General features: G+C 44.4%; 1 protein-coding gene across 2 annotated transcripts in view; it reads right to left on the reverse strand.

Moving 5' to 3' along the window:
- Positions 1 to 21,666, reverse strand: part of PDE6A (phosphodiesterase 6A) — a 56,766-nt gene extending 35,100 nt beyond the window's left edge. The window contains exons 1-6 of one of the 2 annotated variants that reach the window (XM_059416522.1): positions 21,193 to 21,666; positions 13,869 to 14,021; positions 13,055 to 13,144; positions 12,329 to 12,469; positions 7,111 to 7,185; positions 795 to 859 (exon numbers count right to left, since the gene is read on the reverse strand). In XM_059416522.1, the coding sequence (XP_059272505.1) occupies positions 795 to 859; positions 7,111 to 7,185; positions 12,329 to 12,469; positions 13,055 to 13,144; positions 13,869 to 14,021; positions 21,193 to 21,666 (998 nt within the window). The remainder of the gene's footprint in view (positions 1 to 794; positions 860 to 7,110; positions 7,186 to 12,328; positions 12,470 to 13,054; positions 13,145 to 13,868; positions 14,022 to 21,192) is intronic. The other variant, XM_059416523.1, reaches the window with a different exon arrangement.
- Positions 21,667 to 22,016: the final 350 nt, after the last annotated feature.

Raw genomic sequence — 22,016 nt, forward strand, 5'->3', positions numbered from 1 at the left:
AGCAACTTCTCATCCCCAACTAGTTACAGATAAACCTGTGAACTGGATTGTCTGTGTAATGGATTATTATCATTCAGTCTGGTGATGACCAAGATCAACTCCCGTTATGGCATCTCATACCCACTGTTTAAAGATTCAGGTGACTCATGGTAAATCCCAGAATCTGATTTTGGACTGGAGGTGTCTGGAATTCAGTTAAGAAACCCAGTTTCCAAACGAAACTGTGAGTGTGCCTCTTAGCACAGAGAGGATTCAAATAGATAACAAGACAACTAGGTTTCTGACAGTCATCTACTGATCCAAAAAAGTACAAAAATGTACAAGCTTCTACTAAAGTAGGTTCTTGACTGTTGGACTCTTAAAATGGCCTTTGAGTCCTTAACACGTACAGGGAGGTGGAAGCCTCGCGCTCTAGGGGTTCTTTCCTTTCAATATCCTCCGTGGTCCGGTAAGAAGAGAATGAGCTTTCCTTGTGCCAGCTTCTTGCCTTTGCCTCACCCCCAGATATGCCTTCACAGGAAACCACTGGAAAGCCCTGATCAGAACCCACAGTCTCATTCTGTAGATGGGGAACTGAGGCCCGGGACTGGGACTCGCAGCCACTGACTCAACATCTAGCCTCTCTTCCCAGCCCCTGTGGTCTTTCCACTCTTCCATGTTGCCTCCTTACTGCTCCCCATGTCTCTGACCAAGTGTGTGGCCTTCTTGGGTTTGCTTAGTGTTGATCTTGGAATGAGTATAAGTGGACATTGGTAACATGCTTACCAGTCAATATGTTTTGAGGAGAAACTTACGGGATTACTTTGATGTCTTCTTTGCCATGTAGGATGTAGTCAATGACCTTGTAAAAGTTGATTTCCTAGGCAAAAGAGATAAAGAAACCTGTAACTTGAGAGCCAGAGACACAACTTCAGCCTGAGGGTATCCATGACACAAGGCTTGTTCTCTACTGAGTACCCTGTGGTTTTCCAGAAACACCAGACTGGCCCTCTAAGGGCATAATCTGGCTGCTTCTGGAGCTCACTGTCCTCAGCTGACTCATGATTCAGCATGCTTAACCTTCAAACCAGCTGATGGTGGCCAGGCAGGGGGTGGGATCTTGGAAAGAAGGATAGGAAGTGTTTCAAGGGGAGCTGGGGGTTGAGTACAAGGAGAAAGAGAGAAAGACTGCTTTCTGGAGTTCAGGGAGAGAGGGAGGTGGAAAGGAGACTCCTGTCTCATTTAGAGTTGTGGTCAACTCAGCCCTTCCTGCAGGGCTCAGCTCCATGGTCCCAGCCCCCTTTTCTCCTTGACTCCCATCACTCAGTTGCGCTCTTTGCTTTATCAGCCCCTCCAGACCTATCTTCCAAATCTTACTTCATTCCTCCAACTCACTTTCCACCTCTTCCATCCTTCCTACCTCCTTGCACAATGAAAAGTCCCGTCTCTAGAGCAGATCTGTTCAGTTACCTGACTTCCGAACATGTAGTGATTGGCAGTGGAATATTGGATATCCCCCTAGCTCTCCAGGGGAAAATGTGATCACCTTACTAGATCCTCTGAACACCCAGCTGTGATGGGCAGGTTAGAAACCATTTTACAGATGGGAAAAAATGAAACCTAGAGAGAAGAAGGAAGGGACTCATTTATAGTAGACAGTGAGCCAGGATCAGAAGCAAAGTCCTTGACCCCTACTTTCAGGGATCTTTCTGTGATGCCACTTAAGGTTAATCTTATGTTAACCTAAGACAGTGTTTTATTCTCTGCATCACTCTTACCCAGAACAGAGCTCTCTGAGGCATGGACCCTGGACTGGGACTATCAGCAAACAATTTGGTATCATTCCATGATGAGATAAAAACAGGAATGGAAAATCAGTGTTTAGAAAATTGTATATAGCAGTTTGAGCTACATTGGGTCTGCTGAGACTAATGAAAAAAGGGAAGGGGATTTACATTTTGTATGTCTTTGAAACTCTTAATTTTTCTAGTTGCATAGTGTTATTGCATTTTGAAAAGGCTCGGCCCAAAGTGGATTGGAAATTCAAACCAACCAACCAACAAAACTGTTCCTTGAGTGCAGTATTTTGGGAAATACTGCTCTAGAGATGCAAATCTTGGACTCCTGACTCACAACCTCCACAGAGAGAAACTCCTGATCCAGGCAAAGGTGTCTGAACATCCATTTGGTTGCAGGTGATCATGCTTTCTTCAGGTTCCCAAAGAAGAGGCTCTGCTCCTTCTCACTAGCAGCCACTGTGACTCATGGTCTAGTCTTGTTTTTACTGTGTGCACTCTTAGGGGCTCAGTTTCCCCAGCTGGAAAAACCAGTGGTGTGTGTTTTTTTTTTTTGAGATGCCCAAATGGGGGCAGGGCTGGGCACATGGAGATCCTGCGACTCCCCTTCTTTTCTCTCACTTCCTTTCCTGTCCTTCTGCCTTCCTCGGTAGTCCCTGGCCCAGGCAAGCACAGTGGACATGGAGGGGTCTAAAGACAACCAGAAAATTTTTAAAACTAAATTAGATAACCCCCAAAGTTCTTCCCAGCTACAATTCTAAGATTGTGGTTGGATGGTTAGCCATATCCCTCATAGATGAAAACAGGTATCTTCTTTGACCCAGCAATTCCATGCGTGGTCATGAATCCTAGAGACACATTTCTAAATGTGGAGAAAAGCATCCTTTGCCCCAGCCGGGGGATCTCTGAAGTCTGAAGACAACATAATGTTGTCATCAGGAGAATGGCTGCCCAGTGCCTGCATCCAGGGGACACTCTGCATGTCTCCAGAACAATGTAGCTGTATCCGTGCTCATAGCGGAAGATGCCAAAGAGGAGTCAAACTGGGAAAGTAAGGCACAAAACAGAAACATCCCCTTTTATTGAGGGTGATGCTGGTGGTAGAATTCTAGGAATATGTGGGCATCTGTAGATGTTTCTGGAAGGATCTAGACTGCTCACACCTGCTGCCTCAGGGAAGGCTGGCTTTCTGTGGTGTATCCTTTTGTACAGTGTGAGCTTTTCAAGTGCACATGTATCACTTTTTCAATAAATGTAAACAAATTGCTCTACAGACATTGTTTAAAGTGAAGCTGTATCCTGTAGGCAATTCCTGAATGCAAAGGTGGGGGCATCATCTGCTGAGACCTGGGTAGATCTAAGTGTTCCCCTGTGGGGGAAAGGAGGCCGACTTCTATGACCTTCTCGACCTTCTTCAGGTCTTTCTTTTAGGCCATCTGTCCTTGGGTCTAGGCTGCTCTCTGAGACAAGCTGCTGGCTCCCTGGGCCCCCCAGGCTTCTGTCTCCAGGGTCTGTACAAGACTTCTTTAGAAAGGTTAGAAATGGAATTTTTTTTTCTGAAGCCCACAGGAAAGTCAATTTGCTTTCACAGAAAGCAACAAAAAGATCACTGTACTTGAGGTAAATAGGGCTTTTTCCACACACGGCAGTTCAGCCCAGTTGCCTTCAAGGCCATATTCATGTTAAGAATTAACCAGGCTTTGGAAAGTCAAAACTGAGCCATAAATGAGCACCTTTGTTACCTTCCACCTGAGCAGCTAAGGCAACAACACAAGGAGCTTTGAAAGAGCCAAAAACACAGCCACGGTCCTGAGTGGAAATACGCCAGTTTTGAAACGAGCTCTGTTTTTTTTTTTTTTTTTTTTTTCCATGAAGCCCAATTAGCCTGTGTCAGTTTTTAATCATGGAGGCACACACAAGTATAACGTTTTCTTAACATAAGGGGATGAAAGGAGGGGTAGCTGCTGTTGGCGATCTTTAGACTCACGATTTGCAGAGGTTAATTTGCTCAAAGTCCAGACCAAAGCTTATTTCTCACATGAATGTGGCAGGTAAAGTGTGAGGCTGTTAGAAGGCCTGAGGGAATGCTAAAAAACCAGATTGTAATGACTGACCAGAAAGAAAAGCATCCTGCATTTAAATCTGTGCGAATGAATTGACCCCTCATAACCTCAATCTCCTCAACCGTGAAATGGAAATCATGAGGATACTTCCTTTATGAACCCGTTGAGAAGAGTAAATAACACAGTCCAGCTAAAGAGCTGCCTGATAATGAGATTGAATCCCGGTAGCCATGATGACGGTTTGCCTGTGCCGTGTCAGCCTGTGCTTGGCAGTAGCTACCATGGCCCGGCCAGGCCATCTTGATTATCCAGGCGTTACAGATGAGGAAGGTGAGGTTTAGAGACATTGCCCAAGGCCACACAACTGGCTGATGGAGCGGGGATCTGAACTGAGTCTTGTTCCTTCCAAGCCCAGTCTTTCTGGAAGATCCACTTTGGGCCAATCCTGCCCTGCTGCGTCTGGGCCCCAGTTATGTGTGTCTCCTCCCCAGCTGTGTCCTAGACCTAGAACTGGCCTTGGAGATAAGTTCAGTGACAGAGAGATGAGGAAATCCAGGACCCGAGGGATTATTGGACTGAGTTCACCCCACAGGTTAGCAACCAACGCAAGCCAAAGTCCTTTGCTCTCTGTCCTTTTCCATCACAGCTTAATGCTTTTTACTCTTGCTACCTGAGATGTAGAAAGGTTTCTGGGAAGGAAAGTCTTCACCATAAGTGTCCTAGTCATAAGTGTCCTAGACATCATAAGTGTCCTCATCATCAGTCATCAAACTGATCAAGTGATGGACAGCATTTCCTGGACTGGTGCTTAGTAAGAACATGTTCCATTCAGCTCCATCTTGAAGTTTGGGGTGCTCGAGGTTGAAGAGCCAGGTAATTCAGAGCCTAGCATTTCTCTGGCCATCCTGGAGTTGGAGATGATCTCTGAATCAGGGCTCCACTCAGAGAGCTGACTCTTAAAAGCAGCCTAAGAAGTTGAAGTTGACTGACGCTGGTGGTGTCTGGAAGCCATGGTGACCTCTATCCCAGGTCTTCCACTTCCGCTTTCCAGAAGATACACACCCAGCTCTTACATGAACTGGAGAGAAAACTTCATGGTGGCACAGCACCTGGGTCAGCACAAAAAGTTATGCTTAAAAAGAAAAGTTGTAGGACACCTGGGTGGCTCAGTGGGTTAAGCCTCTGCCTTTAGCTTGGGTCATGATCTCAGTGTCCTGGGATTGAGCCTCACATCGGGCTCCTCGCTCAGCAGGGCGCCTGCTTTCCCCCTCTCTTTGCCTGCCTCTCTGCCTACTTGAGATCCCTCTTTCTGTCAAATAAATAAATATTTTTAAAAAAAGAAAAGAAAAGAAACGTTGTCCCCAAGTTGCTTTCTAAGAGCGATGCAATCCGATGTGACGCAGTGCTTGAAGACTCAGTCTTCCCAAATGAAATCATGGAATTGTGGGGCTGGAACAGTGGTGTGAAGTGGAACAACAGCAGATTAAAAATTTACTTTGGAGAAAGGCCAGCAGATGACATAAATTTTCAGAGTGAAATCTTTTCCTGGTGTGTTCATGAAGCTTATAGCCAAGGTTGTTAATTTTGAATTCTCAGAGTTTGAATTAAGACTAACTGAAGTCTGTCATACACACATATTCACCTGTGTGCTCTCACTCTCACACACACACAAGCACATTTTAATTTGGAGTAGGGTTAGGGTTGGCTGGGTGGAATGAGGCGTCCTGACAGAAACTGATACACAATTTCAGACAGGCTAAAAGATCTTGTGGGACATGACTCTGCTGCTGGACTTGACTTTGAGCATGACTCTGCTGCTTTCTTGTCCTATGTGGCCTCAGCTAAGGTCATCCATTCAGTCTACAGGTTCCCTAGGCTGTTTGTGTGACAGATCTGTTTACCCTGCCTCATCTTTTCCTCCCCACAGATACCATTTCAGCTTCTCTAAGGTGTTGATGTCTCATCTTTTAAAAGATGAGCAGTGGGGAGCACCTGGGTGGCACCTGGGTGGCTCAGTCGGTTAAGTGTCTGCCTTGGGTTCAGGTCACAATCTCAGGATCCTGGGATGGAGCCAGCTGAGTGGGCAAGGAGTCTGCTTCTCACTCTGCCCCTCCCCCCACTCTTGCTTTTTCTTTCTCTCTCTTTCTCAAATAAATGAATAAAATCTTTACTAAATAAAAAATCAATTAAATAAATCAATGTTATGAAAGCAGAGTTCACAAATTCTAGTGCCTGGAGAGATCTGATAGAACCATAAATGAGAGCAGGGGCTGGGGGGCAGGGGAACACAAGGGGAATGGCAGGGACTTTGGCAAACTAGTGAGCTCAGACCAGGTTCTAAGGAGGTTGACGCCATTCTGCTCCCATCAAATTTATCCTGTGGGAGTGCCTGGCTGGCTCAGATGGCAGACCATGTAACTCTTGATCTTGGAGTTGTAAGTTTAAGCCTTGTGTTGGGTGTACAGATTACTTAAAAATAAAATCTTTTTTTTTTTTTTAAGATTTTATTTACTTATTTGACAGGGAGAGAGAGAGATAACAAGTAGGCAGAGAGGCAGGCAGAGAGAGAAGAGGAAGCAGGCTCCCCAGTGAGCAGGGAGCCTGATGCAGGGCTCAATCCCAGAACCCTGGGACATGACCTGAGCCGAAGGCAGAGGCTTTAACCCACTGAGCCACCCAGGCGCCCCCTTAAAAATAAAATCTTGAAAAAAAAAATTTACCCTGTGGGATTGATCTTCCACTTTTTAAAAAGAAACTGAGAATCTAGATATTTAGAGGAAATATCTTGATTTTTTAATAGTAAGCTACAAATTTTAAAAAATTTAAGTAAAAAGAAACAATTTTAAATGTATGCAGCCAAATTGGTTTGTCTCTTGGCTGGAATTGCCCTTTTAGCCATCAATTTATACAATCTCATTTAGATATTAAGGTTATTTCCAGCTCTAATTGTCTGCAATTCTAAACATTTGGTGGGTGAATCTTTGAGCAGATAGCTTTGACCTTTTTGGGACTCTTTCCTTATCTGTGGGATGAGGATATTAATTCTTCCTTAGTCAATCCCACCAGGTTATTATGAAACTCTAGCAAAACATTAAAAATTCCTTAAAAATTACAAGGCTTGGCAATTAGGAACATTACCAGACCTTCGGGGGAAATGACCCAACCCAGAGAAGATAAGTAACTAAGTGAAAAAGAAATGTCAACAAGGTCTACAGTGCCTTATATTTGCATTTCAATAAACATTAGATCACACAGGCCAGACAAAGACGTACCCTTCCATCTGGAGTCCTGGGACCAGAATATGGTGGAGCCTCCCCCATCAGCACAGGCCAGACATCAAAAAATTCCTAGGAATGAGAAAGACAATAATTACATGTCTTGAAAACAGGTCAAAGAAAGGAGATTAAGAAAAGAAGATCCGGGGCGCCTGGGTGGCTCAGTGGGTTAAGCTGCTGCCTTCAGCTCAGGTCATGATCTCAGGGTCCTGGGATCGAGCCCTGCATCAGGCTCTCTGCTCAGCAGGGAGCCTGCTTCCCCCTTCTTTCTCTGCCTGCCTCTCTGCCTACTTGTGATCTCTCTCAAATAGATAAAATCTTTAAAAAAAAAAAAGAAAGAAAAGAAAAGAAGATCCACCCATATGAGTCATCTATCACTGAAATTTGGAAGGTGGTAAGAGCTCACTGAAAACTAAGCTTGGAAGGGAGGCAAAAAGTTCATTAGCCTCAGAGGATGTTGTTAGAGGATGTTGGCCATGTCTACTTCAAGACATTGATGAACTAAGCCTGTCCAATCATTCAGCAATAAACTGGAGCTGAGTTGGTAGTCCCCTCACACTCCCCAGGCTGTAGGAGCGGATATGAGAAGGAAACTGGGCTCTCTATGTCTAAAAAATTGACCTTAAGGACATGCTAAGCATGTGATCGAAGGTTTAGCTAAAACGATGTCCTCTGCAGCATCATTTACAGTAGTGAAAAGTTAGGACAACCTAAGTGTCCAGTTAAGAGGGGACTTACTAGACAATTATGGTACATCTATTAAAGATGATGCTACAGATGTCTAAATGCGGATTAAAAAGATGTCCTTGCCTCACTGATGAGTGAAAAATGTGAGGTGACAAAAAATACAGGTCATGTATCACAATGCTTAACTATGTACATAAAAAATGCTCTCACTCTTAATCTCACAAAACAAACTGAGGGTTGTGGGAGGAGGAGGGTGGTGGGGTTATGGACATTGGGGAGGGTATGTGCTATGGTGAGTGCTGTGAAGTGTGTAAATGTGGCAATTCATAGACCTGTACCCCTGGAGTTAATAATACATTATATGTTAAAAAAGAAAGAAAGAAAGAAATGAATTTATACTCATTAAAAAAAAAAAGAAAAAGAAAATGCTCTCAAAGAATTCACAACAAAGCATCAACAACTGGTTTTCTCTGGGTAATTGCAGTGGGACTCTATTTAGCAATTTTCCTGTAATCAAATTAACTGCTTTTGGAATCAGGGGAAAAAATATCTTGCTTAAATAAGAAAAAAAAATGGTGCCAAATATGGACCTGGGATCCAACAAGAAAGGATGACACCCATGAGACAACTTTTAAAGCTACAGGCAGGGAAGAGAGAAAGAGCCAGCCTCAGAAGAGGAAACTCGCCGGGACACCGCACGAGCTCTTCCCTGCCATTTGTCTATTGGTTTCCTGGGGCCTGGCAGAGGAGGCCTCAATCCTTCACTGCCCTCTCTATCCCGTTCATCTGTTGCTACTTAGGGACAGTGATCCACTCGTGCGGGGTCATTGTGGGTAGGATGCTAAGCCCTTCCGCTCTTGGCCTCGGTCTCCTTTGAACAGGATGGGTTACCTATTCCGTCATGCAGAGCACAAGCAGAAGAAAGTCCACATGAAACTCAAACTCCATGTCCTTAAGCTTCTGCCCAGTTGTACTCTTTATCTTGACTACACAACAGGAAGAAATTCAGTTATGGGGAAATGGGCATAGGGAGCCTACCTGAGCCCCGCAGCATGTTTGCTACTAGACACAGAGACAATAAGGCAGAGTTCACACCTGGGGGATCTTGCTGTCCCTTGTAATCAAGGACTCAAATAACAATAGGTAGACAGGCTGTGAACCAAACAGTAATGGAAAGGGAACACAAATGTTAGAGGAACCCAGAAGAAAGACAGATACATCAGGCTGATGCCCTCTGTGTCAAACACTGAGTGGCCTTGAAGAGTGTCCCAGAGATAAGCAGTGGGCTGGGTAGACAGTGGGGCACATTTACACTTGCTTTCCTCACTCTCAATCTCTCTCTCTCTCTTCTTTCTTCTGTTTTCTAAACAGCTTTATTGATATGTAATTCACATGCCATATAATTCACCCAGTTAAAATGTACAATTCTGTGGTTTTATTGACTTCTTTCATCATGTTAATAGCTCAGATAAGAGCTTAGCTATCTGTGGTGGGTGAGGGGCAGGTCATTAGAATGATTGTGTGCAGACCAGTCCACTTCTAATGGCTAGATTGTTCCATCTTTTGTGGGGGGACCAAGGCAGAATATTCTTGTTTACATGTGACTATCCTTTTTAGAGGGAGTTCAGAAGAAACCACCACACACGGCAGCCTGCACCTGGGATCAGATCCTTTCAGGTGTGAACTGGGCACTTTTTGAATTCAGCTACTCAGAAGTTCTTTCAATTAAGAAAGAACCATTCATTTAATATGATTGTTTGATATACACCTCTGTGTACATGTTCTATTCATTTGCTACTTCCTGAAGGTGTGTCAAAGGACTTATTGCTGGACCCCGTGATATTTGGCAAAATATTTGGTTCAGAAGTATGCAAAATTCAAATGGATATCTGCACTAAAATCAGAGGTTCCCTAAAACCAGTCGATACCCTACTTGCACCAAAATCACAAACTATTTTAAAAGCAAAAATCAGAATAATAGAACTATGAGTATATGGAAATGTGATATATAATAAAATAACGTATCAAAATAATGGCATTTTATAACAGTGAAAAGGTGGACTATTCTTTAACTGGAGAAAAATGAGTGAGGGACAAAATTTATCCCACCTCAAACCATACACTAATTTCAAGATGAATGAAAGATTAAAATTAGAGCACATCAGATTATTTCAAATTCTCTTTATAAGACTAAGGTTGGGGTTTAATATTAAATAAAATCCAAAACTTGAGTGCCCAATATATATGGACACTTGATTGATGATAGAGGTATGTTAGGGAAAGATGATATTTTCAATAGGACAGTGGAGAAAGAATGATCTTTTCAGCAAATGGTGTTGGGTCAATTGGATATCCATAAGGAAAAAGGTTAATATTGACCTCACACTGTACATTTAAAAATTTCCAGGTAGATTATAGAGTTACATGTGAAAGTTAAAATAATGAAATTTTAGAGTTAACATAGATGAATATCTTTATTACCTTGGAGCCAGGAAAGAGTTCTTAAACAGGACAAAAAAAATCAATAACCATTAAAAAAAAGATTGATAAATTGAACTACATTATAATTTAGAATTTACATTCACTGAAACATACTATTAAAAGAATGAAAGTACAGGGTGGGAGAAGGTATTTGCAATGTGTGTTATTCACAGGGAACCCCTGTCTAGACTGTATAAACAATGCCTATAAATCCTAAAATTGAAAAAGACAAAATAATTTTTGAAAATGGAGAAGAGCCTTGAATAGGTACTTCTGAAGATATCCACCTGGTCAATAAATGAGAAAAAATGTTCAACCTCATCAGTCATTAGGGGAATTCATATTAATACCCAATGAGATAACACAACATGCCCACCAGGAAGGCTAAGATTAATAAGACTGGCAATACCAAGTATTTTAAGGAAACCCTCATACATTGCTAGTGGGAGTATAAAATCATTTTGAAAATCAGATGGGCAGTATCTATTAAAACCAATATCCAGAAATTCTACAACTAGGTCAACATCTAACAGAAATGGGTACAATTGTGTACCAATAGATATGGACTGTAGTGTTCATAATAGCAATATTCATAATAGCCCAAACGTCTACCAACAGTAGAATGAATAAATACTTTGAATATTATTTATATAATGGAACATTCCACACGAATGAAGATGAATGAACTAATGCTATGTGAAGCAATAAAGATGGATCTTACAACCAAAATGTTGAACAAAGGGAACTAGATACAAAAAAGTATATATTTGTATGATTCTGTTTATAGGAACTTTAAAAATCGGCAAGATTAACATGGCATTAAACGTGAGTGATAAAGAAATTCTATGTAGGGTGCAAACTAGAAAAAAGAAAGTTGCCAACTTCAGGAATTCTCAGAAAATGCCCTGGAAGGAGGCCATAAACCCTCTCCACGGTTTATCAAGCCTACGGCCCACCTGGGACTACTCTAATGAAGTCGTTAGGGTCACAGTGGTCACCTTCAAGGAGGAGGGAATGGAAGTGAATGGGACGGGGTAAGCAAGAGGCTTCTGAGGTGTTAGTAAGGTTCTATCTCTTAATCTTGGTGGTGGCAATATGGAGATGATCACTCGGTACAATTGACGGACCTATTCATCTGCAATTAGCGCTCACCTCTGTGTATATGTTCTATTTCAACATAAAGGCTTATTAAAAAGAGTCCACATGTACCGATATGGAGAGATGTTCACAAAATATTAAGTAAAAAAAAAAAAAAAGCAGACTATCAGGAAATGTGGCCTTGCATTTATTAAACAGTGCCTTAGAAGATTCTGATTCAAGTCTGGGAGCCTCTGGACTAGACGCAAGGTCTCTTCCAACTCCTGATTCTGAAATTCTTTAATCACTAAACCAAATATTTGGAGGGTCTGCTTTGGTCAGTGCACCACACTCAGTACCAGGCCCTGCAAAATGACAGGAATCCTGGATCTTGGCTCTTTGGGATAAGAAATCACAAACCTAGTAACTCTGGAACTCTAATCCAAGGCTGAGAATGATGAGTTGCGAGAAGCAGAGACAAGTAGAGAAAGAAATATGGGGAACTGGTTGGGGAAAACCTGGTTGAAAAATATTGCAGGGGGACCTATTGGTCTCTGCATCTTTAGCCCCTGCAGCTTTGCCCCTAGATCCAAACATCTGCCTCCACTTTAATTGCCCAGATGGGCCATGGGCTTGACAGACCATGGTGAAGTTTTATGCCCACCTTTGAGCATTTTCTGAGAATTTCTTTATCATTTTCCTTCACCACCTCATCAAACCTTCTCACATATGCTTTCTTTTCCCATGGACTGGGGAAGACCAGGTTGTTTTCACTCACTGGTGCCCTAGATAGACTTTTCCATTTAAAAGTTGGTACTCCATTCTTCAGGGTGAAAGACTTGTAAAGACCTTCTCACAACCAACCACATCCTCTCAGCCTGTTCCCTGTGAACTAAATGTGCGACATAAGTTGGGCTCTGCTGTATATTTAACCTGTTCTTGGAGATATCTGTTTCTGAAGCCTTCTCACCTTCTGCTTGGTCATGTCTAAGAGCCCCACAGAGTATCTGTCGCAGTTGAGGAAGGCTCGGACTGTGTACAGGGCTTTGTGGAACTGCCTCTCGATGTCCGTGAGCTCTTCAAAGACTTTGCTCCCAGACCACAGCAGTATCTTAACAAAACACAAAAATAGAGTCAAATGTCGTGAGGCACAAAGCAGCAGCTAGCAATAACCCAGGAACAGAATAATTATCCCCATTTTATAGACAGAGAAACTGAGACCCAGAGAGCTGAAGTAACTGACCAGCTTATATTGGGTCCTATTCTTTCTGTTTTTTTTTTTTTCATTTCATAGATTGTTAATAAGAATAATAATAACAAACACGGATTGAACACAAGTGCATTATCTCATTTACTACTGATAATAATCTTTTGAGGGTGGAACGCATCGATATTAGCCCCACTTTTCAAATGGGGGAGACTGAAGCTCAGACAGGGGCAGTGTTTTGCCCAGGGTCTTCGAGTTGGTAAATGACTTAACAACTTCATTTAGGTTGCTTGACTGGAAAACTGTGCATAGAATTACTCTGGGATACAGCTCTACAAACACTGGCTACCTCATTAACACTTCATATGCTGGGCAGAGACTCTGTGATGGTCTGGGCACTTTTATCAGACACTGCCTTTCCAGCCTGACCACAGCGATGCATCAGCAAAAAGACCTGTCCAGCCCATTCCCCTGAGTCAAGCCCCTTACCTGACCACGCCGAGTCTCACAGTTGTGCAGGTAGCTCAGGTGGTATACCTTCATGATTAGATTTGCAAAATTGAGGTACTTGAGAAGAATCTGGAAATCAAATAGCATGAGGGGAAATTGATGAGAAGGAGAAATCCCTCCTCTGGCCACTTCTACCATCAGCAAATATTTGAATATTTTAAAAGCGTCAGAGGCGATTTGAGCAAATGGATCATGGAATGTTGACTCATAAAATGTTGCACCATAAGAGAGCGAAACTCAGAGAACACAGAATGTCAATGTTCATGGGCTATATTAATGAAAAACTGTTACTATTCATTGGGTTTGCAGTCCCCGTGATAAGTCATTTAGGTATGTTATCTTATCTGATCATTGCAGGTAATCTCGAGAGGTGGATACTGTAAAATTAGGCCCGTTTTATGGATAAGAAAACTGAGGCTTAGAGGTGCCTGGCTGGCTTAGTTGGCAGAGCATGTGACTCTTGATCTCAGAGTCCTGAGTTCAAGCCTCATGTTGGGTATTGAGCCTGCTTAAAAACAAAAACAAACAAACAAAAAAAACCCTGAGGTTTAAAGAAATTAAGTAACCTGCCCAAGTCAAACAGGTAGGTATTAGCAGAGTCAGGACAATTATCCCTGTACTCCTGGCCCCAGAGCCCAACACCCTAACCATTACCCTGTCCTGTCTGCCTCAGAGAGCATCCCATTAATCCTATCTTACAGATGGGCCAAGTAACAAGTTTCGGGGAAATTCTTGAGCTGGGTCGCCTGGGTCTCGAGCATGACGCTCCCGGCAGTTTCTAAAGCATTCTTACCTCCTCATCTGTCTTGGTGAAGTGGGGCCCGTCTACTTTATTCACAGCCATGATTACGGCCACCGTGTCCTTCCCATTCATTATGGGGGAAGCCAAGATGTTCTTGGTCTTGTACTCTGTGAGCGTGTCCACAAAGTCACAGAAATGCTCATCCTGAAGGGAGACAGAGACAGGCATGGGTAGGGCAGAGGAAGAGCAAAGAGAGTAAAACAGCCGAGAGCCCCATGTGCCCATGGTAGGAGGTGGGAGGAGGGGACTCGCTATTATGTTGTTGACAAGAGAATGAGACATTTCCATCTACTTCCATTCAGCCAGGGCAGGGCAGTCAGGGATGATTTCTGCCCTGGAAGCCTCCAAACACCTGTAGGAGAAAGTCTGAGATACGACTTAGTAAGGGTCTGTGGAGGAGATGAGAGCAAAATTCTGTGGGGGCCCAAAGATGGAGGGACCACCTTTGCCTGTGGACAGGGCTTTGGGGAAGGCTCCCTTGAGGTGATGGCAGTTAAGCCCCAAGTAGAAACTTGAGTGAGGAAGAGACTTTAATGAGTATGATGATCATACCTGCTAACAGGCATCACAGGTGGCGCTTTGCTTACATCAACTCACTTTCATCCTATGAGACGGGGACTGCTAGTAGCCCATTCTCTTTAAAGGGAAACTGAGACTCCAGAGGTGAATGTGACTTGCTACGCTTGCTATGTGTGTGCGTATGCACATGCGCACGTGCATACGTAGGTGTGTGCTGCCTGTACCCTTTGCTGCCTTTAAGGAAGCCTCAGTTAAGGGTAGACCTGGGTTCTGGTTATTGAACAAAAGAATTTGGTACTTCCAGCTTTTTGAGCAATTCAGTTCTAACACCACACAGCCAGTCCAATGGATATCCCTCTCCCACAGGTCTTAATGGAAGCCGCGTTGTGTGTCAGGCTTTACACTGAGCGCTAGGGATCCAAGGGAGACTAAGGTTCATGCCAGCTCACAGACAAATCAGTACTGGTAATACAGGTCCTAAGGCTTGGCTCAAAGCTGAGGGAGTACAGAGGAGTATGCATCCCAACCCCCCACCCCTAAAGCAGCCTGGGAGACCAGAACAGGGTAGAAAGACGAGACAGAGCCTTAAATCCAAAATAATCCACCTTTCTGTTTCTTGTTAGCACTATGAGTTTTCCCAATCATCAGCATTGTTTGGCATACAAGCCAGCCCAGATATGCACAGTTCGCGCTGTTCTGAGAAAGGAAGTGTATTTCATAGAGCTGCTTTTCTAGAGTTGAGTGTGCAGAACCTTTCCCACGATAGAGAAATTCAGAGCGTGATGTTCTGCATCTATGGATTTCTTCCAGTTGAAGTGGGATTAGGCAGGTGACAGCACTGTTGTCGGTGAAGGGATCTCAAACCAGGTGAAGGGTATAGGAATTAGGAGAAGCCTGTAGGGCTCTACTTGAATTAGCATCAGAGGATTAAGCAAAATCTCTAAAGAGGCATTAGTCATGAAGGGTTTTTCATGTCATTCTCTAAGGGCACCGATAAATCCCTAAACACAGGCCTGGTTAGGGGGGAGGGGCATACTTGGATTCATTTCATGACGAAGCCATTCCGTCTTGCAATATTCACTTCTATCAGGGAAAACAACGCTTGGCTCTTTACCTGCATCTGAAGCAGATGTTACTAAATCCACCAGAACCCTCTTTCAGGGTCCTGAGAGCCCCAGAACTCTCTCACAAATAATACAGCTGTCAACTGACTGGCGTTCGCACAATCATTGCCATCCTTATATTTTCAGCATAGAAAGTGTTCCCTACACCCGTGTCACAGAACCTCAGATTATCAGAAGCAGAGGGAGCCTTAGATGCCATTTAGCTCAAACTGCTTATTTTTAAGTGCTGGGAATCAGATGTCCCGCTTAGGGAAAGCCCAGAGGTATCCATTCACCCAGTGAGCATTCGTGGAGTGCCTTTATGTCAGGCACTGTTCTAGACCCTGAAGCTGTGGCCATGAAAAAGGAGGGTGTCTTTGCAGAGGTGATGCTGAGAGCTGAGGTTCCAGGGAAGCCAGGTGGGTGAAACACATTCTAAGCAGAGAGTGCAAAGGCCAAGAGGAGGCCCTGAGTTGGCCCATCTGAGAAACAGAAAGAAGACAAGGGTAGCTGAAATACAGTGAAGGAGAGGGAGAGTGGAGGGCAAGGAAGTCCTACAGGTGGGCAGAAGCCCCACCTGGCTGAGCCTTGGAGGCCACTGTGAACAGCTTAGATTCTATTCCAGTGCAATACAAGACAGCTTCTCATTCTCAGAAATCCCAATTCCTCTTTTCAAACCTTTATGGGGCCAAGCTCTGCTGCGTCCCAGGGTGAGATCTACTGTTTACAGGGCAGTAAGGATATACACAGCCCTGAACCTGATGATTTAATCTGTTATCTCATTAACTCTCACAGCAGCCCTGTCCCATAAAACTGTCACCTTCCCTGTTCTATAGACAACTCCCTCACTGCACTGGCAAGTGGGACAGCCAGTACTGGTTTATATACAGATATACTGGTATCATGTACTGGTTTATATAATGATACACTGGCTCATTCATTCATTCATTCATTCATATTTACTGAACACAAGCTCTGTGAGAAGCATTGGATATGCCAAGACCACTAAGAAATAGGAGGTTGTCCTCACTGGGTCCTCACAGGATAATGGGAGCATCACGCAAAACATGAACCCACAATTCAAACCGTAACGCGAAGGATGTCCCCACAGGATGGGTGAATGGGAGGGAGAGACTTGTTCTCTGAGGCTTCAGGGGGTCGATCAGTGCATTATCAGTAGTTGAAGACTCTCTGAGCCTCTGTTCGCCCTTTGGTAAAATCAGAGTGTTGGACTGGATCCTTCTTGAAGCTTCCTTCCAGTCTAGCATGGGCTCCAGGTCCCACACGCAGGGAAGGACAACAGCTGTGGGAGTCTCTGGAATGTGCTTTCACATTCAGTCTTTAGAAACGGGAATTGTCGTGTGTTGGAAAAACTCCCTGTTCTCCTTTCCTCTCACTCTAGTAACACACCCACGCCCCTCTGACAAAAGATATGTAGGTGTTTCTCCCCCACTGACCAGCTCTCTGACACCAGCTGACTGCCCAACAATTCAGTTGAGTTCTGATACCATCTATCCGGAGTCAGATAGATACCATCTATCCAGGCTAAGTGTTCAGTCCCACAAGACTGTCCCCACTTCACATACCAATCACAAGTCCCACTTTGTCACCTATACTTCTGACGGGCTGGCTAGAGCATGGTTCCCAGACCCCCTCCTTGGGTTTGATAATTGGCCAGAACAACTCACAGAACTCAGGGAAATACAGACATTTACAGGTTTGTTGTCTGATAAAGGACACAATTAAAAGATACAGATAAATTGTCATGTGAAGAGATACAGAGGGTGAGATCCTAAAGGGTCTTGAGAGCAGGCACTTCCGGCTCCTAGAATTGAGGTGTGCCGCCCTCCTGGTGCGTGCCTGAGCGAACCCACCGGGAACTCTCTGAGCCCTGTCCTTTTGGGGATTTTCACAGAAGCTTCCTTACATCTGCATGGTTATTAGCTCATTTCCAGCCCATCTCCTTTTGTCAGAAATTGAGGAGATGGGCTGAAAGTTCCAAGTTTCTAATCATGGCTTGATCTTTCTGGTGATTGGCTCCAACCAGGAGCCTACCAAAAGTCATCTCATAAGAACAAAAAACCATCTACCAGACAGGAAATTCCAAGGAATTTAGAAGTTCTAGGTCAGAAGCTCCTATCACTTAGGAAGTTATAAGAGTCTTAGGAGTTCTGTGTCAAGAGTCAGGACAAAGACCAAATAAATATTCCTTTTTATAAATCACAATATCACAGCCAACTGGGCAAGGATCATCATTTATTAATTCATGTACTGATCTGTAATGAGTACCCACTCTGTCCCAGGTACTGGACTAGGTACTGGGGACCAGTGGCAAATAAACCAGACAGGAACAGGAAGGCCTTGTGGGCTTTCTTAAGGAGAAATAATAAATAATAAAACACACACAAATATTGAAGGGCTAGTAGGGTTGCCAGATTTAGCAAACAAGCACAAGATGCCTAGTTAAACTTGAATTCCAAGTAAATAAACACTCTTTAAAGTACAGGTATATCCTAAATATTACATGGGACATACTTATACTAAAATACAGTTCTTTGTTGTGGTGCCTGGGTGACTCAGTGGGTTAAAGCCTCTGCCTTCGGCTCAGGTCATGATCTCAGGGTCCTGGGACCGAGCCCTGCATCGGACTCTCTGCTCAGCAGGGAGCCTGCTTCCTCCTCTCTCTCCCTCTCTGCCTGCCTCTCTGCCTACTTGTGATCTCTCTCTGTCAAATAAATAAAATCTTTAAAAATATATATAGTTATTTGTTTACCTAAAACTCAAATTCTACTGAGAATCCTACCTTTTATCTGGCAGTTCTAATGGCAGGTCTTCCTGAGGCGATCCCAAGGTTGAGCAAGAATTTGCTAGGACTTGGGGAGTTACATTACAACCCTGGGAAACTTCTTCACTCACGGTTTCACATTTCAAAAATCCGGTGATTGTGACCTTGGCCCAAGTGTTTTGAGGGTGCTGAAGGCTATCAGTTGTTGATGGTGCAGGGTCAACCCAGGCCAAAGTCTATACCATTTTCCTCCTCTCCCACTCAGCCTCCAGTCACTATCCAGAGTCCTGAACAGAGCAAGATTTCCTCAAGGAGGGAGCAAACACAGGCAAGTGCTGAGTACCAAGGCTTGCTGGTCTGGATGAACTTCACCCCCAGGCCAGAGTCACCTGCCAGGGAGACTGACCCAGGCTTCTAGAGAAGTGCAGGCAATTCCTTTCAGATGAACTTCGGGTTTGAGCAGGAAATAGCGGGCGTTCCCTTAGCACGGGGGCTCAGCAAACTCTTAGACCAGGGAACGTCAGCATCAGAGCACCTGCCTACACTCTCAGTCCCTTAATACCAGGATCGACAGAAACTCTTAGCATCTCTCTTCTGTTTTTCTGACCAACAGCCTCTAAACTGCAATCTCCAGGAGGGCAGGACTGGATTCTTCTCCAAATCCTACACAGACCTGATACACAGCATCCATCCCTTAGAATAGATACTTAACAGCAACAGAATAGGAATAATAACAGCAAGGAGCAGGAGCAGCCAATAGCAGCCGCTACAGTGTGCCAAGAACCTTGCTAGACAGGAAATAATTCTCTCCTTTGATCCTACAACAACACTATGCAGGAGGAACTCTCGTCCCATTTTATAAATTAGGAAGTGAGCCCAGGCAGACTCAACAATATGCTGAGGCCACTATTCTTAGAAAGTCACAGAGTCGTGATTCATACCCGGATGTGACCTCAAAGCTTAACCTCTTCATTCTCTGCTGTACGATTTGAAATGACCACTGGGAAACAGCACCTAGTTCAATGCCCTCATTTCATAGATAAGGAGGAAGTACGGAATTAGCAGGTTAGCGAAAAATGTGGGCACAAGGCCAGAGTGCCCGGGTTCAAATATCTGCTCTGTCACTTTCTGTCAGAGTGGCTCTGAGCAAGTTATTAACCTTTCTGGGCTTTAGCTTCACCATCTGTGAAACAGGGATAATTAGTTATGTTATAGGACTGCCGCGATCCATGTGGGCTACCGTTGAAGTCTAGAGAGAGTTGAAGGGAGAACAGACTCCAGTCCGGTTGAAAGCCCTCTGGATGCAGAACCATTCCCCCCACCCTCGCATGTCCAAGGGGAAACAGGGGGAAAAGGAGCCCCCATGGGAGATCCAGCCCAGTGGATTCCAGAGAAAACCATTTCTCACAGAGGCCAAAGTCTGTGCTTCTCTTGCCGAGGAACCCAAGTCCAAAAGACAACCCGTTCGAATTCCTGCATTTGTGGATATGAAGTCCTGGCTCTGCCCTAATTCCCTGGTCACTTTGGACAAGCCCCTTCTCAGGCTCTCCTGACTCTAGGCTCCTCAGCCATTAAATAAGGCAGATGGATGAGATAATTTCTGGAGCCTCCTCTCTCCCCTCTTAACCTTATGACCCTTAATCTGAAATAAGGCCCAGAGGTAAGGTAAGCACAGTGACAAAACGTCCAGGCTGCATCTTGGAAATGCCTGAACACAGGCTCCTGGTTTGGTCAGTGCTGCTGACCAGGCTTGGGCCCTGCTATCGTGGGGCAAACATTCTCTGGGGCAAGACAGGTGTTCAAGGAATTGAGTATAATTACCTGATGTTGAGTCTTTTATGCGAAGTGTTTACTGAGCTGCTGCTTTGTGTCAGACATTTGTTGGGAGAAAGTGGAGAATAAGGCAGGCATAGATAAATGGTCCCTGGCCACCCAGGCTTATTATGATAAATGGTTTAAGGAAGGAAATTATAGCAGGGGAATCTGGGAGGGCCTCCTGGAAGAAGTGACCTGCAAATTGAGATCCAAAGGATAAGTAGGAGTTGGCCCCAGGGGCAGAGAACCATCGAGAGAACTGTATGAAGGGTTTTGTCCTGGTGATCAAAAAGGTCTTTATCAGAACTTCAAGTAGAATCCCATGGAATGCAGGACTCAGAGACAAGAGCCAGGTGCTTAACCAAGTGGTGCTATTAACATTTCCAGGAATGAGACAGACTGCCATCATACCTCTTCTGGTGTAATGCACAAAGATAACCACAACCTCCCTTCTAGGATATTCTTGTTAGAAACGCACGACCTCGAATCTCACCAGGAAAACACAGACAAAGCCCAAATGGAGGGATATTTCTGCAAAGTATTTGGCCTGCCCCCTTCAAAAACATGAGTGTTGGGGAAAACAAGACAAACTGAGGAACTGTTTCAAATTTGAGGGGCTAAAGAGATAGAGTTATCTGGGTGTAATTGAGACAACTGGCAAAAACCGAGTCTGGACTGTTCATGAGATAACAGTCCTGTATCAATGCTCCAATTCCTGAATCTGATCACTGTACAGTGGATACATAGGAAATACCCTTGTTCTGGAAATATATAGCACATTGTCTGCTTTTGACTCCCAAAGTGGTCAGAAAAAAAAGGAGAGATAAAACAAACAGGGCAAGGAACAAACAACTGGTGAATTTGGATGAAAGATATACCGTTGTTTGTACTATTCTTAAACTCTTCCATTAGGTGTGGGTTTTTTCTTTTTCCAAATAAAATTTTATAAGTAAAGTAAGTTAAGAGCAGTGCCAAATTGTCACCAGCCCAGGGTTGATGGCCAGCAGCTCCCCACCCCACTTGCACCCCCTCAACCGCCAAGACTCCAAGGAATAATGCTTCCCTGCCCCCCTTCTTATGGGGAAGAGGGTACCTCTTCTGTGTTGAGGACGTTGGCGATCTTTTTAGAGTGCGCAACATGACCCACCACACCCATGTCCAGGGGGAACACAATCTCCGAGTCAGGCACCACCAGGCATTCCTCAAGAACTGCATCCTTGTGGACATTGAAGAGGCGGGTAGCTAGCTCTGCGATGCCATTTCGGACTCTGTACATGAACAGGCTCATGCGGTCTGCCCGCAGGAGGAAGCACAGCTTTTTGATGACGTTGAAGATGCATCTCTCTGCCTGCAAATTCTCCTGGAAGTCACGCAGGAGGTCGAAGATGATTTCACTCTCCTCCACGCTGCTCAGTGAGTGGTAGTCACTGAAGTCCACGTCTGCCTCCTTGGCGCCCAGCATGTCTGAGATTACCTTGGCCCGGTAGCGGAGGTTGTAGTACTGTTTTGCAAACCTGATGTTCGAGTCCAAGAACTTTTCCACCTGGTCTGCCGTCACTTCCCCCATGGCTGGAATCCCACTGGCTGCTTCCGTGGAGAGATTCAAGCTGGCCTTCCAAGGACAGGTTTATAGTTTGTGGCAAAATGGAGTCAGGAGGTGTGTCGTGCCAAGCTGGGCTTCTGTGGGTCTGGCCTGTGTGGATCTTGCTACTATGGCTGCAGAGTTGAGGGAGAGAGCTTGGGAGATTAAATCATTAATATTTCCCGAGAACAAGGATTATGAGAGGATCAGAAGGTTCCAGATGCTGCCGGTCCCCAGATGGGAGAAGGTGAGAGTTTCTTTCACCTTGGCCTAAGAGCTGAAGAGGGATTTCTAGACAGAGCAGGAGGTGGGCAAAATTAAAAACAACCCCGAAG

The sequence above is a fragment of the Mustela nigripes genome, chromosome 12, assembly GCF_022355385.1.
Source record: "Mustela nigripes isolate SB6536 chromosome 12, MUSNIG.SB6536, whole genome shotgun sequence".
Taxonomy (NCBI): Eukaryota; Metazoa; Chordata; class Mammalia; order Carnivora; family Mustelidae; genus Mustela; species Mustela nigripes.